This window comes from Lolium rigidum, chromosome 3 (genome assembly GCF_022539505.1).
Source record: "Lolium rigidum isolate FL_2022 chromosome 3, APGP_CSIRO_Lrig_0.1, whole genome shotgun sequence".
NCBI lineage: Eukaryota > Viridiplantae > Streptophyta > Magnoliopsida > Poales > Poaceae > Lolium > Lolium rigidum.
The window spans coordinates 140,005,873-140,019,836 of record NC_061510.1 but is presented as its reverse complement, the minus strand read 5'-3'; the positions used below and the strand labels follow the sequence as shown (position 1 = coordinate 140,019,836).

Genomic DNA, 13,964 nt, shown 5'->3' with positions numbered 1-13,964 from the left:
AAATTTAGATGTTCCCGGACAAAACCGAACAAGGAAGTACTAATTAACACTAAAAGTTACTCCGCTTTAAAATTAAAGGTGCTACTTCAATCGCCAAATACAAGCAGGACATACACAAATGGATCCCTTGTTCTTTTTATTGCTACAAAAGGATAGTTGGGATATTACAGTACAGGGAAGACAAGAGCTTCACATGCCCAAGTACACTTGTACGAATCCAGCACTTTGATACAGTTCAATACACTCTCGAATAACTACAAAATTATCAAACCCTATCAGACTATCATGCATCATTGTGCACCAGAGCAGCTTCAGACCTTCAGCGCCTTCACGTCAGTACTAACGCGACCTGTGATCTGCTCCCACCGCATCTTCTCTTGAAACCACGGTCATGCTGCCTCTGATCGTCGAATCCCGTCCTCTTCCTGCCATCGAGGCGTTCACCCTGGTAGCCATACGAAGCTGTCATGTTGCCCATGGCGTCGACATGGTGCGGGGCCATTGGGTAACCAGAGCCACCGTAAGCGTAAGGCGTGCCGCCGTAGCCGTAGTACATGGAAGGATCGGCTGACCACGGCATCCCACCAAAGAAAGCGGCATCGTAGCATGCCGGGGCAAATGGAGGAGTATCGTAGCAGCCGTACTGATGACCGGCATGGTTGGCGGCGCGCGCTCCCGCTGCGTCCTTCGTCTCCTGCTCCTTCTTTCTTGGCTCAGGCGCCGCAGCTGGATTCGACGTCGATTCGCTTCTGTCGCGGTCCTCCGAGGCGGCAGCGGCACCCTTCTTGGAAGAAACTTGGCTGTGTTGCGAGGCCGCCGGACTCTGTTTTTCAGTTTTTTCACCGGAAGTGTTGCTGGCCCTGGCGGCGAGGATGTTGGAGATGGTTGTGCGCAGCGCCAGGTTGGGGATCAGATCGTCTGCGCGCGCCGGCGCCCCGCACACGCACTTGGAGTTGGCGACGATGTGGTCTCGGATGCATCTGTCGCAGAAGCTGCTGAAGCAGCACTTGCTCGTCACCACCGCGTCAGCCATCACCTTCTTGCAAATCTTGCAGTGGAGATCCGCGGGGACGCCATCATCGTCGTCGACTGGTGCCACCGGAGCAGGCGGAAGCACCGACGTCGCCTTCCCGAAGTCGAATCTCGCGTCGCCGTTGGTGGGGCAGTGCTGGATGAAGTGGCCCGGGACGCGGCACCTGCGGCAAACGTAGCCGGCATGCGGCGCCGGCCCATGATATACTGCGGCCCGGTGATTGTAACGAGACGGCCCCTCCCACTTGAGTTCCGCAGCGTCGATCACCGCGCTGATAGCCTTTGCCTCGTCGTCCTCCTCGGCTCCCGCCGACGCGCTCGACTCCGACGAAGAGCCGCCGCCGTCTTGCGTCGCCTTGGGGCGTTGAGTGGGTGTCGACACGATAGCATCGGCCGGAGGCCCGGCGACTCGGCGCACCACCACCGTCGTGTTGCGCAGGACCAACGCGCTGTCGTCCGTGTACTCCTCGCCGGTCTGCGCGTCGGAGATCGCGATGCCCTCCCTGGGACCCCGGCCGCGCGTCCGGCCGTGGCCGTGGCGGCTAGTCCCTATGATTAGGCGCTTCACCTCGCCGACGGAAATGGAGGGCGCCGCGACAGGCAGAGAGAAGGTGTCCACGCCACTCCTGTACCGGTAGTACACCGCCATCCCTCGAAGGCACGGAGACGAACGCACTCGCTCGCCTGAGGTGATTGATGGCTAGCTGTATGTAATGGCGAGGCAGGGAAAATGTGCATCTCAGTGATCGGGGTTCATGGCCTTATATCCTGGGGCAGTATGAATCCGAGAAGGTTTCGAGCTTTTCCTGAACCGCCTTTGGGTTAACTTGTCCGAGGACGAATCCTGGTAGTACACGGTTTCTATTTCAGTTTCCCTAATCCGTCAATCCGATCGCACCGGAAAAGTGCACGACGTCCGTGTCTGGTGTTTACTGTCAGACCTTCCAACGGGTCGCGATAGGGCCAAGGCCGCGGTACGTAAGGATAGGAGGAAGGGAAAGGACTCCTCATCAAGTAGTGAGGTAGGAAGTAAATCCTTCGCCATGAGGAACATGATGAAGGGTTTAGTGAAGGCTAAGCTATTCAAGCAATGGAACAAAATGAAAGATCGATCAACCGATGACATGACCGAAATAGAAAAGCGCAAACATGCGAAGGCCATCAAGATGTGTGAAAAAGAGCTTGGTCTCGAAGATGAAGAGGACGAGGAGCAGCAGGAAGAAGAGGAAGAGGAAGAGGAAGAGGAATAGAATTTTTATTTATTATGTAATTTTTAAAATTTATTATGCAATTTTATTAATTATTATGTAATCGGTAACATTTTAAGTTGAATAAAATAATTATTATGCATTATTTTGAATGTCTAAACAAAATTGAGTGAAATAACTTAATGTGAAAAAGAAATGGTGATGTGGAGGAGAGAGAAGTGAGAGATGACACTATAGCCCGTGCATTGGCACCGTGGGGTGAGAGTGGGGTGAGAGTGGGGTGAGAGTGAGGGAAAAAGCTGACGTGGCGAGTGAGAGTGGGGTGGTGCATTGGCACCAGCCTAGGCTGGTGCCAACGCGGGCTGGAGCGCGGGCGCTATCGCCCGCGGCGGGGCGCGGAGGCGGGCGGGAGGCGGGCGGGACGGGAGCGGCAGGCGGTGGCTGGGTCGCCCGGCGGTAGCGCCCGCTGCCGCCCGGCTACCGCCCGCGTTGGCGGCGTGAGTGAGGCGGGAGCGGGGCGGGAGGCGGGGCGGCGCGTTGGCGGGCCGGGGCGAGAGGGTGGCGGGCGAGAGGGCGGGCGAGATGGGGCGGTAGGCGGGCGGGAGTGGGGCGAGAGGCGGGCGGTAGCGGGCGAGAGATGGGCGAGAGAGGGGCGGTAGTGTGTAACGGCTAGCTGACGTGGCGCGACCTGATTCGTCCACGTCAGCTAGCCGTTGCTGGTTCAAAAACCCCTATAAATACCCCCCATATGTTTCACTCACTCCACACCCATTTCATCTCCATTCATCACCTTCCCTCTCTCAAATCTTCTCCACCATGTCCGGTTGGACTCCACCAGATTTGACCACGTTCACCGATCTGCTTCACGACGGGTCACCAATAGACCTAGATGGTCTCTCCCCGACACATCGTCGCACCAATGTCGGTTCTTCGCCGCTTCCCCGAGTTCTATACCCCTCCGGCACACCTCCGGGGCCATATGGGCCATACGCTCCACCTCCGGGGCCATATGGTTCATACCCTCCGCCTCCGTATCCATACCCCCAACCACCTCCAAATGCTCCACCTACAGGTAGTGGTAGTGGAACTGTACCTCCTTACCCACCTCCGTACGGTTCATACCCTCCACCTCCGTACGGTTCATACCCTCCACCTCCATATGGTCCGTACCCCCCAGCACCTTCTGAAGCTCCCGCTCCAAGCTCTGAGTCCAATGCCGCGGAAACAATTGTACCACCGCGTGCAAAGAGGCTTGACTGGACTGTCCAGGAAGAGGAAAAACTGGTACTTTACAAACCCATCACATATTTATTGCATTATTGGTTCTTGCTAGGATTTTTCACTAACAATATCTATTTCGGGGTAGGTTAATGCTTGCCTTTTTAACTCCAAGGACTCTGTTGCCGGTAATTGCAAGACCGACACTAGTTTTTGGGGTCAGATAGCTGCAACCTTCAACTCTACCTCGGATCCTTCCCGTCATCGGACCTCGAAGCAGCTGAAGGATCATTGGAACGCCTACAACAAGGAGGTGTCCTTGTTCAATGCATACCACATCCAAGAAACAAATATGCGTCAGAGTGGAGCAGACGATGATATGGTCATGAAGGCGGCAATGGAGAGGTACGCGAATGACCAAAGAGTGACTCAGCCGTTCAGAAAGCACCACTGGTGGAATGCTGTAAAAAATGAAGCGAAGTGGAAAGGACAACATGGTCCTGGTAGTGGAACCGACTCCAGTTCCAAGAGAAGTCGTCTAGGACCTTCTGGTGAGTACAACTCTAGCGACGCGACAGGCGACACGGAGGAAGAGCGTCCAACGGGCCGCGATAGGGCCAAGGCCGCGGCACGTAAGGGCAGGAGGAAGGGGAAGGAAACCTCATCAAGCAGTGAGGTAGGAAGTAAATCCTTCGCGATGAGTAACATGATGAAGGGTTTAGTGAAGGCTAAGCTATTCAAGCAATGGAACAAAATGAAAGACCGATCAACCGTCGACATGAACGAAGCAGAAAAGCGCAAACATGCGAAGGCCATGAAGATGGTGGAAAAAGAGTTTGGTCTGGAAGATGATGACGACGAGGAGGAGGAGCAGGAACAAGAGGAAGAAGAGTAGAATTTTTATTTATTATGTAATTTTTAATATTTATTATGCAATTTTATTAATTATTATGTAATCGGTAACATTTTAAGTTGAATAAAATAATTTCTTGCATTATTTTGAATGTCTAAACAAAATCGAGTGAAATAACTAAATGTGGAAAAGAAATGGTGATGTGGAGGAGAGAGAAGTGAGAGTGGGAACTATAGCCCATGCATTGGCAAGGTGGGGTGAGAGTGGGGTGAGAGTGGGGTGAGAGTGAGAGAAAAGCTGACGTGGCGGTTCGGGAGTCGGGCGGTGCATTGGCACCAGCCTTACATGTTACTTGGGGTTGCTCACCTCCCGATTTGGTGACATGGTCTTTTCGTCCTTACAAAAACTTGATATATATACATCTACGATGCAAAAATAAATAGATTTTTCATGGCAATATGTTGTGGACAAATATATGAGGCAACACGAACTCATGCAAATCACCGAGAAACCAAGCTAAATTGCTTGTATTTGATTCACGTGTTTTGTTCTTTCTTCCTTTTCATGACTATCGCTAACAAAAGCCTCTTCATAATAAAAGAATAAAAGTTGTTAGATACAATTTCACTTCGACCAAACACAGAATTCCACATTATAGCTTTCTCATTGTCAATGCAAATGTTCAAATTGGCCGCAAGGACACAGAGACTAAAAGTATCGTCACCCTCGTTGCTTGCTTGCCACATGCACGTTTCATTGAGAAGGAAATGTTTGAATAATTAGGGTTTTTGGATCGAGAATAAAAAAAATCATGTCAAGATCCAAGGCAGCAATTAAATTGAACCTTAAAGATCAAAACGATTCTGCACTAATGCAAAATAAAAATAAAATCCGTATTTAACAACTAAAGGGGTGCAAGATCTATCGATAAATAGTCAGTTCCTATAAGTAAATACTACATAATTGGAGGTATAATAATGGGAAATCTGCAGAGCCACATATCATAATGATGTATGTGAATATAATGCTTGACAAAGCATCAACAGTACACACTATCCGGAGGAAAATGCAAGATCAGTTGGAAGGCGGTTTATAGGCCCAAGCGCCTTGAAGACTTGGGGATTCTCCACTTAGAAAAATTTGCACGGGCCCTCCGTCTTAGATGACCTTCGTTTGAGTGGCGCGACCTCAACAAGCTTTGGGTGGTAATGGGGAACCATTATGATGAGGTGGACATGGAGCCCTTCTACGCTGCTACCAAAGTCTCCATTGGTAAAGGGGACATTGTGCCTTTTTGGGAGCCGCCTTGGCTGCATGGAAGGAGCCCCAAAGATATTGTCCCTCTCGTGTTTGAAGCTTCCACCCACAAGAATTGGAAGGTCAAGCAAGCCTTGCATAACAATGCTTGTATTTCAAAGATCAAGATGGACTTGAATCTAACGATACCGCACATCCAACAATACATCTGATTATGGTATGAGGTCAACACTATCCAACTTAGAGAAGATGTGGGGACTAAAGTTTGAATTTATTTTTTTAGAATTGAGAACTAATGTTACATGAAGGGGTTCACACCACAGTTTTCCTACTATATTGCTAAGTTTGTAAAGTGAGGCAACATGGGTCATTAAGTTCAATGATGATACCAAACACTATTTCCAGACAAGGGCCCGGGCCGTAGCAAGGCAACCATATATCTCTTATTTTGTTCAATATTTTCATTGGTATTCTCGCCAGTCTCATAGCACAGACTAAGGAGGGTAGAAACGTTGGTGGGCTTATGCCTCATCGATTATATGTAGGGGTATCCATTCTCACGCATGCAAATGTTATCATAATCTTCAAGGAGCATGATACGAAAAAGGGGGTGGATATGAGGCTAGTTCGATGCATATTCTAGAAAAAACTTGGCATTACAAATTATCGTCATGAGAGCTTAATATTCTACATTGTAAAGCCAAATACGGTGAGGAACAACGTAATCATCTATTCAGCTCTTAGGCATGTTGATACACACAAGTGTAGGGATCGAGCCGGTCTTCATTGGGTAGTATGTAACCCTAATTTATAGTCAACATGATGGATACAAAGGATAAGATCATAATTAATATGGGCATCATGTCCTAACATAGAGATGATGCAAGACATCTCTCTTATACTCCACAATAAAGAGAAAACCCCATGCAATCTTGTATTAAGAATTAACAGAGCATAGCCGTAAGTATTTTGACATGAAGTTTGAATATCAAATATGCTACCTTAAACAAACAAGATCATCACTACTGTCACGTGACGAACATAGCACATGCATTCGCTTTATCCCTAGTGAGGTAGCAAAGGAAAAAAAGCAAAGTCATAATAGATCATGGAAATATTGTCACTGTCCAATCACTAAAGCCATGCTACTCCATCTAATACACACATCACCCTACACACGCTCTTGCATAGATGTTGGATCAGAACAAATACTTAAGAACAGAGTACATAATATGCATCTATCAATACATTTTACACATAATATGATCAGATCTCATAGAATAAGGATCCACCACATAGGTATTACAAAACAATACATTGGTAGTCGAGGTGACAATCTCAACCACACTTGTGCTTATAGCAAACTTGGTGGAATTTACGAGCAATGGATGGAGTTATAATTTTGTAGGATGATGTACCCCAAGCCCACCAGAATTTAAACCCTAAGTTTAACACATGTGTGTCTTATAAAGACGAAATAGTTTCAGGTTCCATGGATCGCGTCTACGGTAACTTTGTCAACCTCAAGACCCAGCCCGCTGGTTTAGTCTTTAGAAGGTGCTCATGTGAGTATATTGGGCGCGTTTGGTAGGCTGGGTGGGCCTTTTTTGCATGGGTGGAGACACAAAACGGCCTGTTTCGTTGCCTGGGCTGGCTCGCGTTTTTGCATAGCACGGTTCTTAAAGTACTGTTTTGCCTGCATCCGGAGAAACGCCCTAATCGGCAGTTTCTCCAGGGCCAGGCCCGTTCTCGCGCCTTCTTGGCTCCACTAATGCAACGGTTGCACGATCTGTTGCTTACACTCAGTCTCCCTTACACTACTCCACACAACATCTATTCAAATCAACACGAACATACCCCGAATCAAAATAAGCTGCATATGAAAAAGATGTGTGTCGGTGATATGAATCAATTCCCACAATCGGTTTCGAGTTTCGTCAGTCGTAAATCTTCAATTTAGTGTATAAAGTTTTGAGAAAATTTTGCCAAATTCGTCGCACACGTTCAATCGTTCACCTCAACATTCCGCATGAATTTCATGTTGACAGGTTTTTATTTCGATGTACATACACATATAGATAAATGACTCGCTAGTATACTGTAATGTGTACGTATGTGTGAGTATAGTTTGAAATACTTTAACTTCTCGCTCCCGTGCTTGTGACCGGCGTGACCGACGGTGTCATGGTGGTCTTCGTCTTCGTGGTCGGCGACTTGCCCATGCTTGTGACCGGCGTGACCGATGGTGTCATGGTGGTCTTCGTATTCGTGGTCGGCGACATGGTGATACTTTTGACCGGCGTGACCGGCGGTGCCATCGCCGACATTCCGAAGCTTGTGAACGGCGGTGCCATGGTGGTCTTGTGATATGTGAGGTAAGGTCACCATGTTACCATATAGGTGATGCTAGAAAACTCATGCGACCAACCAATTAAAGTGTCACTTGGGTGCCACCCGATACAACTCAGGCTATCAAACAATGTGCGATTTGTGTACCGGAGCTCGTCCGGAACGAGATGGGAGTCCCACGCTGGCGCAGTGAGCCATGAATCGCATGCAACCTACCAACCGCACTCATTGTGTGTGCGTCCGCGTTCAAATGAGTGAGTGTATGCATGTATATGGGATGTACCTTTCTCAACCTAAAAAAACTTGCTTTACCCCTATATTGAAAAATGACACATTGGTGACACATCACAGCAGAGAAAGGCATGACAAAAAAAAGTTTTATTGTCCCCCATATTAAAAGTGACACATTGTGGCCACATCACAGCAGAGAAAGACGAGACATCACATATATGGTGAGCATTGTGTCCAGATATGAACGATGTCGTCTATGGTTTGGGCCGTCACTTTTTCTTTTGACATCCTTGTTTGAAGCGTCCCCTCACTTGATGTTGATGAGGATTGGTGTTAGTATTGGATTCAGGCCTCAGAATGTTTCTTTTTTCTGCTAGCAGTACTGTGTGCTTGATCAGTTACGTGGAAATTTATCAACGACATAGTACATTTGTGGCAATGGCGAATTGTCTCGCATCTCATTCAGCCATTCGAGATCCGCAGTTCCATTTTGGCTGACATTTTCTTCGTATGACCAGATATGGGATCAGCATCTTGGACTCACCACGACTCCACTCTCCACCAATGATAGGGAACAGCATCTTGGACTCATCCTGTACATGCTCCGTGACCTGGGGATAAAAGCCAACGTCGACCTACATCGATGCCGGCGATGACATCCGGGCTTCTGGGCTGGACACGGTGAACCAAGGCTTGAGTAGTTGATGATGTTTAGGATTCAGAAAGGGGAATATATACATCATTTGGTACTTGTCATCTGTATTTATGCAAGTCATCTTGATGTAGACTGTCTCAGCTCACTCGGAATTTGGGGGAAGTAAGCAGAAACTTCTTATGTAGTATATGAATTTCTTGTTACTGTTCTCTGATGACCCTAAGAGTCTAGCTTCTTGCTACAAATCATGTAGTATTCGCGTATTTGTTTCTAATTGCAAGACCTGAAAATGCAAATGCAAATCTTGTATGTTCTGAACAATAAGTACTATGCTGTGGTTTCTCGTTTCTTAATTTCTGAAGATTATGCATTTCTGAAGACAACCTCTACACACTTGCTCGGCACAAGATGCAATGCCTCATGTCCAGCAACAAAAAAACTCTGATGTCAGTATAAACATACAGGATGATACTGTATTATGCTTCCTATCATAGAAATTCACAGAGAAATTTAGATGTTCCCGGACAAAACCGAACAAGGAAGTACTAATTAACACTAAAAGTTACTCCGCTTCAAAATTAAAGGTGCTACTTCAATCGCCAAATACAAGCAGGACATACACAAATGGATCCCTTGTTCTTTTTATTGCTACAAAAGGATAGTTGGGATATTACAGTACAGGGAAGACAAGAGCTTCACATGCCCAAGTACACTTGTACGAAATCCAGCACTTTGATACAGTTCAATACACTCTCGAATAACTACAAGACTATCATGCATCATTGTGCACCAGAGCAGCTTCAGACCTTCATCGCCTTCACGTCAGTACTAACGCGACCTGTGATCTGCTCCCACCGCATCTTCTCTTGAAACCACGGTCATGCTGCCTCTGATCGTCGAATCCCGTCCTCTTCCTGCCATCGAAACGTTCGCGCTGGTAGCCATACGAAGCTGTCATGTTGCCCATGGCGTCGACATGGTGCGGGGCCATTGGGTAACCAGAGCCACCGTAAGCGTAAGGCGTGCCGCCGTAGCCGTAGTACATGGAAGGATCGGCTGACCACGGCATCCCACCAAAGAAAGCGGCATCGTAGCATGCCGGGGCAAATGGAGGAGCATCGTAGCAGCCGTACTGATGACCGGCATGGTTGGCGGCGCGCGCTCCCACTGAGTCCTTGGTCTCCTGCTCCTTCTTTCTTGGCTCAGGCGCCGCAGCTGGATTCGACGTCGATTCGCTTCTGTCGTGGTCCTCCGAGGCGGCACCCTTCTTGGAAGAAACTTGGCTGTGTTGCGAGGCCGCCGGACTCTGTTTTTCAGTTATTTCACCGGAAGTGTTGCTGGCCCTGGCGGCGAGGATGTTGGAGATGGTTGTGCGCAGCGCCAGGTTGGGGATCAGATCGTCTGCGCGCGCCGGCGCCCCGCACACGCACTTGGAGTTGGCAACGATGTGGGCTCTGATGCACCTGTCGCAGAAGCTGCTGAAGCAGCACTTGCTCGTCAGCACCGCGTCTTCCATCACCTTCTTGCAAATCTTGCAGTGGAGATCCGCGGGGACGCCGTCGTCGTCGTCGACTGGTGCCACCGGAGCAGGCGGAAGCACCGACGTCGCGTTCCCGAAGTCGAATCTCGCGTCGCCGTTGGTGGGGCAGTGCTGGATGAAGTGGCCCGGGACGCGGCACCTGCGGCAAACGTAGCCGGCATGCGGCGCCGGCCCATGGTATACTGCGCCACGGTGATTGTAACGAGACGGCCCCTCCCACTTGAGTTCCGCGGCGTCGATCACCGCGCTGATAGCCTTGGCCTCGTCGTCCTCCTCGGCTCCCGCCGACGCGCTCGACTCCGACGAAGAGCCGCCGCCGTCTTGCGTCGCCTTGGGGCGTTGAGTGGGTGTCGACACGATGGCATCGGCCGGAGGCCCGGCGACTCGGCGCACAACCACCGTCGTGTTGCGCCGGACCAACGCGCTGTCGTCCGTGTACTCCTCGCCGGTCTGCGCGTCGGAGATCGCGATGCCCTCTCTGGGACCCCGGCCGCGCGTCCGGCCGTGGCCGTGGCGGCTAGTCCCCATGATTAGGCGCTTCACCTCGCCGACGGAAATGGAGGGCGCCGCGACAGGAAGAGAGAACGTGTCCACGCCGCTCCTGTACCGGTAGTACACCGCCATCGTTCCCTCGGGATTGATCAGCGACCGACGCACGGAGACGAGCGCACTCGCTCGCCGGAGGAGATCGATGGCTGTATGTGTAGCAGCGACGCGGGGGAAATATGCATCTCAGTGATCAGACTTCATGGCCTTATATCCTTGGGCAGTATGAATCCGAGAAGGTTTCGAGCCTGTCCTGAACCGCCTTTGGGTTAACATGTCCGAGTATGAAGTGGTACGCGGTTTCGCTGTCAGTTTCCTTCCCTAATTCGATCGCACCGGAAAGGTGCACTGTAAAACAAGAGGGTTTGGGAAACTGCTCGACACCCAATACGGGTGTGGCTATCTCATATATATATGGGTACCAAGAGGTACAATACAAGACATATACAACGCTACGTATATACAGTCTAACACCCTCCCTCAATCTTAACTGTGGCCTGAAGTACAAATCAAGTTAAGATTGCGCCTACAACCTACAAACTGTGGCTGTGGAAGAGGCTTCGTGAAGATGTCAGCAAGTTGATCCTTGGAAGAGATGAACTTGATACGAAGTAGCTTCTTTGCAACGCGTTCCCTGACAAAGTGATAATCCACTTCAATGTGTTTGGTTCGGGCATGAAATACCGGATTGGAAGAGAGGTATGTAGCGCCGATGTTATCACACCAAAGAACTGGAGACTGACGTTGAGAGACTCTCAATTCTCTCAACAAAGCCTGTACCCATATGAGCTCAGCTGTAGCATTAGCAACTGCCTTGTATTCAGCTTCAGTACTACTCGCGAGATACCGTAGCTTGCTTGCGAGCATTCCAGGCGATCAAGTTAGGACCAAAGAATACTGCATATCCCCCGTGGATCGCTCGTCGTCTGGATTACCAGCCCAATCCGCATCCGAGAAAGCAGAAAGTGCACAAGACGGGGCCGGCTGAAGTAGCAAACCATACGAGGCAGTGAGAGAGACATAGCGCAAAATACGCTTCACAGCTGACCAATGAGACGTCCGAGGTGCATGAAGATACTGACACACACGGTTGACTGCATAAGAGACATCTGGTCTGGTGATAGTGAGGTATTGCAGCCCTCCAACAAGACTGCGGTACTCAGTAGCGTCATCGAGGCGAAAGAATGTCTCCATCAAGAGCAGTCATGCGATCGGTAGCAGAACATAGGAGTGGTAGCATGCTTACACTGCAACATACCAGCACGGCGCAGCAAGTCCAGAGAATACTTCTGCTGTGTAAGGGTCAGCCCAGCAGAAGACCGTGAGACCTCCAGACCAAGGAAATAGTGCAGAGCACCCAAGTCCTTAACAGCAAAATCACCACTGAGTGCAGACACAAGGCGATCAGCAACAGCATCAGAGGAGCTAATGAGGATGATATCATCAACATAAACCAGCAGGTACATAGTAACCTCAGGACGCTGAAGGAGAAACAGTGATGTATCAGCCTTGGATGGAACAAACCCATGAGCACGAAGAACCGAGCCAAGTCGGGCATGCCGAGCACGAGGAGCACTGCTTAAGTCCATACGAGCCTTAACAAGGCGACGAGAGGTGGTGAGGACGGGTAGGATCAACAAAGCCCGGAGGCTGACGCATATAGACCTCCTCCTCAAGAATGCCATGCGAAACGCATTACGGACATCAAGCTGTCGAAGGAACCAACCTCGAGTAACAGACCAAAGAAAGCGAGGGCGAATAGTGGTAGGCTTGACAAGCTGGATCGAAAGTATCCTCATAATCAAGACCATACCTCTGTTTGAAACCCTTGGCAACTAAGCGTGCCTTGTAGCGTTCAATAGAACCATCAGCATGCTTCTTCACTTTGAACACCCATTTGGAATCAATAACATTGACGCCGCAGACGAGGGGAACCGGACGCCAAGTGTCATTCTTCGGTAAAGCCTGAAATTCCTGCTCCATCGCAGGTGCGCCAATGGGGAATACCCAGAGCAGCCTGAAAATGACGAGGCTCGGCAGTAGGGTCAGCAGTAGCATCAGCCACACAAGCAGCAATCCATGCGATAGTCCCATCCGTGCGCTCCTTGGGACGAAAAATCCCGGACTGACTGCGAGTACGAGGTCCACGAGTCACAGGAGCTGGTGGCACGGGAGAGGACGAGCCGGGCTCTGACGACGGCGAGGACGAGTCGAGGGCGGGAGACGCAGGAAGTGGCGAAGCCAGCCCTGGCGACGAGGAGCCAGGCTCGAGCAGCGGCGGGGAGCGTGGCGGTGACGGGCCAGGCGGTGACGGGCCAGGCGGTGTTGGCCCACGCGGGGCCGAGACGGAGGCGCCCGGCGATGGCGGCCGGGCCGGGCGAGGCAGGCGTGGCGGGCGAGGCGGCCACGGGCTGGGAGGCGGGACCCGGCATGCATGGGGCATGCACGGGAACAGCATCGTGGGCGTGATCCACGTCCGCATCCGGCGCCTGATCATCCAGAAGCTCAAGACGAGCGCCGCGTCCAATACCTGCAGCATGGTTAGGAAGCAACGCAGGAGTATATGCAGCATCTACAAATTGATCAGGCAACGGTGGAACAGAAGGCACAGGTGGTATGGGTGTAGAAGTGTTGTTCGGAAGTGCGGAAAAAGGGAACACATTCTCATCGAACACTACGTCACGAGATATGTAAACACGGTTCGTGGGAACATGGAGGCACTTGTACCCTTTGTGAAGAGAACTATACCCAAGGAAGACGCACTTTTTGGACCGAAACTCCAGCTTGCGCTTGTTATATGGACGAAGATGAGGCCAACAAGCACACCCAAAAACCTTAAGAAACGTATAATCTGGGAGTTCATTGAGCAAGAGTTCAAGGGGGGTTTTCATTTGTAGGAGTCGTGTAGGAAGCCTATTTATCAAGAAACAGGCTGTGGTAAAAGCATCACTCCAAAACCGAAACGGAACGGAGGCATGGGCAAGCAAGGTAAGGCCAGTTTCTACAAGATGTCGATGTTTACGTTCAGCGGTGCCATTCTGCTGATGTGTATGAGGACAAGACACACGGTGCAAG

At 50.2% G+C, this 13,964-nt stretch overlaps 2 protein-coding genes across 2 annotated transcripts; both read right to left on the bottom strand.

Moving 5' to 3' along the window:
* Positions 1 to 276: 276 nt before the first annotated feature.
* LOC124698292 (E3 ubiquitin ligase PQT3-like) lies at positions 277 to 1,681 on the bottom strand. Its single transcript, XM_047230786.1, has one exon. The coding sequence runs from the start codon at positions 1,679 to 1,681 to the stop codon at positions 329 to 331; it is 1,353 nt and encodes a 450-aa protein (XP_047086742.1). The 3' UTR covers positions 277 to 328.
* A 7,939-nt stretch (positions 1,682 to 9,620) lies between these two features.
* LOC124698293 (E3 ubiquitin ligase PQT3-like) lies at positions 9,621 to 10,967 on the bottom strand. Its single transcript, XM_047230787.1, has one exon. It carries the CDS (start codon positions 10,965 to 10,967, stop codon positions 9,621 to 9,623), a length of 1,347 nt encoding a protein of 448 aa, XP_047086743.1.
* Positions 10,968 to 13,964: the final 2,997 nt, after the last annotated feature.